The sequence below is a fragment of the Bison bison genome, unplaced genomic scaffold (assembly GCF_000754665.1).
Source record: "Bison bison bison isolate TAMUID 2011002044 unplaced genomic scaffold, Bison_UMD1.0 scf7180017864280, whole genome shotgun sequence".
NCBI classification, from domain to species: domain Eukaryota; kingdom Metazoa; phylum Chordata; class Mammalia; order Artiodactyla; family Bovidae; genus Bison; species Bison bison.
This window is the reverse complement of record NW_011494852.1, coordinates 8418649-8423273: the sequence shown is the minus strand read 5'-3', so window position 1 is coordinate 8423273 and position 4625 is coordinate 8418649. Positions and strand designations below refer to the sequence as shown.

Sequence of the window (4625 nt, the reverse complement as noted above, 5' to 3'; positions counted from 1 at the left end):
CCCCGCCAGCCTCACCGGAAGTGAGGCCCAGGACAGCTCCCCTCCCCCCGACCTCCACATCTGCTACTGATGTCAACAGCCAGGGTAGGCGGGGGCCATGTTTTTCAGTTCCCGCCTAGCCTCGAGGGAGGGGTGGACCCCCGTCCCCACCCCTTACTCACAATAATGGACACTGTCACACTCAGACTAGGCCCAGCCCCGGGGCCAGAAACAAACTTTTATTGCAAAACGGGGACCTTCCAAGTGGCAAGGACGTCAGACCTGGCCTCTTCCCTGACACGGGGAACTGGAATCTGGCTCCTTCCATGGGGTCTAGCTGGGACTGTGACGCAGAGTCAGGGCGGTGGGTCAGTGTGTGTGCTGGTGGGGGCGGGGGGGCAAGTAGGGGAGGCTAGCTAGGCCTTCCCTGGAGGCGCAGTGGCAAAGAATGTGCCTGCCAATGCAGGAGACATAAGAGACATGGGTTCAATCCCTGATATAAGCTGGCGTGTGTGTGTGTGTGTGTGTGTGCGCGCGCGCGCGCTACCCTGGCCTGGGGGTCCACGTGTGTCCAACTTTACCTGGTCTCCAGGCTTGTGTGCACAATTGCACACTGGGTTGTGTCTGTATTTGGGGGCTTCTTAGGATCAGGGTACCTGCAAAGGGGATGCCCTTGGCTGAAGGTGCAGAGGAGGCTGCAACTGCAGCCCCCGAGGCTGTGTTGTGTCTTAGCGGGGAGATATCCAGCAGTCAGGCTCGTGTCACACACACGTGGGCTGGCTGTGTCCTTCGAGGGTTGGGGGCCTGTGGATGGCGACAGTCTTATGCCTAGATAGCGGTAGGGTCACCAAGGGACATACCTCTCTGAGGACATTGTGTGTGGTGATATGACCCAGCCTGGGGTCTCTGCTCCAGGCTCCCAGAGACGGTGGCACCGGTAAATTTGATGTGCTCAGAGGGCATGAGGGCCACAAACACTGTGGCCATTTCCGTGAGTTGTAAAGGCAGCAGCTGAATGCCCACGTGTGGGCTGAGTCCAGGGTGGTTGTGCTGTGTGTTGAGTCGGTGGGTTATCTGGGTATGTGGTCGTGATTTCAGATGGGCTGAATTTCTGTCTTTAGAAAGCAGTGTGGTGCAGTTGCCTTATGGTTCTTGTGGGTGTGTCTGGGTGCTGATGACCCTGCAGATGTGGAGGCTGAACATACGTGTGTGAATATACACCTACACGGGTGTGAATGAGGCTGCCTGTGGTGTAGACATTTGGCTCCGGAGACACAGCCGTGTCCATGCCCACCGTCGAGGCTGCCACCCTCCCAAGGCTCCCTCTGTCATCCGGTCCACACAGCAGGTAGGGGTGGGGTGGAGGTCAGCGGGGCCGGAATTGCAGCTGGAAGGCTTGGGGGATGTTGAAGAGGCCACTGATGGCCGGCTGGAGGCTCAGGGCGCCCAGCGGGCACGGGCCCTCCAGTGAGAAGGCCTGCAGGATGGCGGTGAACAGGAGGAAGAGTTCGGTCCGAGCCAGGCCCTCCCCGAGGCAGACACGCTTACCTGGAGGGAAGAGAGAGGTGGCGCTGGGCCAGCCGCTCTCCCTGCCAGGCACAGGGGGACCGGTGAGTGGGCAGGGGCGGCCCCAAAAGATACCTAAGGAGAAGGGCAGGAACGCCTCGTGCTTCTTGAACTTCCCATCCGCGTCCAGGAATCGGCCTGGGTTGAACTCCTTGGGCTCTTCAAAGACGGCGGGGTCATGCAGGATGGAGCCAAGAAGGGGGAAGACCTCTGTGCCCTGTGGTGGTGGTAGTCGCTCAGCCATGTCCGACTCTTTGCGACCCCATAGACTGTAGCCCACCAGGCTCCTCCGTCCATGGCGTTCTCCAGGCAAGAATACTGGAGTGGGTTGCCGTTTCCTACTCCAAGGGAATCTTCCTGACCCAGGGATTTCCCGCACTGCAGGCAGATTCTTTACCATCTGAGCCACCAGGGGAGGTCATAACAAAGCTACAAATATCCAGGACTCCCCTGGTGGCCCAGTGGCTAAGAATCTGCCTTCCAACGCAGGGGACATTTGTTGGGGAACGAAGATCCTGCATGCCGAGGGGCAACTAGAGAAGCCTATACGCCGTAACGAAGACCCAGTACAGCGCCCCCCCAACCCCGCCCTCCCTCCAAAATTCTGGCCCCTAAGCTCTTGGAAAACAGTGGGGACATAAAAAAATATAAAAAACACCCCAAACTACAAATATCTCTCACCCCCCCCAGGTTTTCAGTTCCTGAGGGCAGAACACAGCAGTCTGGAGTCTGGGGAAACTGACTCACAAAACATAGCAGCATCATGTTTACTGAGTACTTTTATGGATCAGGCATCTTATTAAGTATTACATATATTACCTCGTATATACTATATACACATATTATACTTACTCACAAAGATACACAAACTCACTAAATCTTTTTAACAAGTCTGCAGGTATGTGTGAGTGCTCAGGCGTATCTGACTCTTTGCGACCCCATGGCCTATAGCCCGCCAGGCTCCTCTGTCCATGGGATTTTCCCGGCAAGAGTACTGGAGTGGGTTGCCATTTCCTTCTTCATTTAACAAGTCCAGGGAACAGTTATTAATATGATCCCTATTTTAAAGATGGGGGACTTCCCTGGCAGTCCAATGGTTAGGACTCTGTGCTTCAACTGCAGGGGACATAGGTTTGATCCTTGGTCAGGGAGCTATTAATAGTTGCAAGTTGCGCAACCAAAAAAAAAAAAGATGGGAAAACAAAGGCTCAGAGATCTTAAGCAACTTGCTTGAGGCAAACATCTGGACATGGCTTTGGCAGAGTTTATTATTTTTACATTTGTTATTATACCTTGAGGGTACACTGTGATTAAGCTGTGGCTATCCTAAGCCACTTAGCTCAGAGTCCAGCTTTCTGCCACTATGGTTTTCTGAAGGTGAAAGGTGGGTGAGTGAGGGCTGTCCACGAAGGCATCCCCCTGCTCGGATTTGGGGAGACGGGCAGCCCCTTCAGCTGAGATCAGAGTCCCTGTGTTCCCAAGACTATGGTGGAGGGTGAACGAAGGTTGGGAATCTGAGAAGAGGGTGAGGGACCTCCTTTATTAAGGATACTGGCTACTGGGGCTCTGAATTGGGAAGGTTGAGTGAGCACTGAGGAGAAGGTCATACTGTCGCTGTTCAGAAAAGAGATTAAAAAAAAGAAGAGAAAGACAGATAGCAATGGTTAAAGCATAGGCTCTGGGCTTAAATCCTACCCTATTGCTCACAGGCTGGGTGAGCTTGGCAAATCTAACCTCTCAGGGCTCAGTTTCCGCATCTGTAAAGTGGGCATGATAAAGCTATAGTGTTGCTCCGAAGGTTAAATAAGGTAATACGTGCAAAGCGTTTAGAATAATATCTGGCACAGAGCAGGTTCTCGATCACTGATGCCTGTAACTGCTGTTGCCATTATCGTAGTTACTGTAGTTGCAATGGTCGTTGCTTTGGTAATAGTTGCTGCTGTGGGGTACGTAGGAGCCCCACTTCCTGCACATCTCATTTGGTGTTTTGGGGTTTTTCTTTTTGGCCACGCCACATGGCATGTGGGACCTTACTTCCCCTACCAGGGATTGAACCTGTGCCCCCTGCATTGGAAGTTTGGGGGTCTTAACCACTGAACCACTGGGGAAGTCTCTCATTTGGTGTTTCACAAGCGTCATGTCACAGATTCCTTACAATTTCAAATTGATAATATTATTGTTTCCGATTTAGCAGAGAAGTAGATGGAGGGCGAAGTGATTTGCTCCATGTCTCAGCTAGAAAACAGCAGGACTGGATTCTAACTGCTTTGAGTTGGATTCTACAACGAACTCAAGGAGCAGCTTGCCAGAAAGGCACTTGCGGTTTCCAGGGAGATGTCGCCCCCTGGTGGCGCTAGCTGTGAGTTGTTCTCAAATGAAGGGGCAGGAACTAAGTGTGTAGGTGTGGAGGGAAGGAGAGCCTGATTGCCTTTGCAGCGAGGAGGGGAATGGGGAGGGTGGAGGGGAGAGGCCTCCGTTGGCCCTCAGTTCTCAACTTGCTTCCCTGCCTGTCACCTTATCTGCTTGTCTCAGCCACAACTGGAAGGAGGCAGAATAGCGGGGCACAGAGAAGCCTGGTGGGCTGCAGTTTGTGGGGTCGCAAAGAGTCAGACTCCACTTAGCGACTGAACAACAAAGAATTAGGATCCATTGGACACATGGGAAAACAGGCTCAGAGAGGGCGTCAAAATGCAAGAGAAGATGTACACAGAAGGCAACAGAGGTGCAGGGACAAGGACAGAAAAAGAGAGGAAGATGTCATCCAGAGAGGAGAGACAGAGAGGAGGAAGACGAAGACACAGAAAACCAGACCAAGATCCAGAAACAAAGACAGCGAGCGGCTCGGACCCAAGGCTCAGGGGAGAGATAGCCGCTGCGTCTGGCTGATGGGAAAAACCTACCTGTAGGCAAGGGTCGTACCCCCGGAAGCGGGTGTCTTGGTGAGGGCTCGGGGTATTCCCATGGGTACCAGCGCCAGCAGCCGCTGCGCCTCATGCAGAACTGCATCCGTGTAGGGGAGGCGGGCTCGGTCCCCCAGGCTTGGCCTCTGGCCGGCCCCCAGCTCTCGCATCAGCTCCTCC

The 4625-nt window shown here is 53.8% G+C and overlaps 1 protein-coding gene across 1 annotated transcript in view; it reads right to left on the bottom strand.

The window, feature by feature from the left end:
- Positions 1-181: 181 nt before the first annotated feature.
- LOC104995465 (cytochrome P450 2S1) overlaps positions 182-4625 on the bottom strand; it is a 13173-nt gene continuing 8729 nt past the window's right edge. Inside the window, 3 exon segments of the mRNA XM_010849336.1 lie at positions 182-1527; positions 1621-1780; positions 4442-4606. Of these exon segments, the coding sequence (XP_010847638.1) occupies positions 1346-1527; positions 1621-1780; positions 4442-4606 (507 nt within the window). The 3' untranslated portion in view covers positions 182-1345.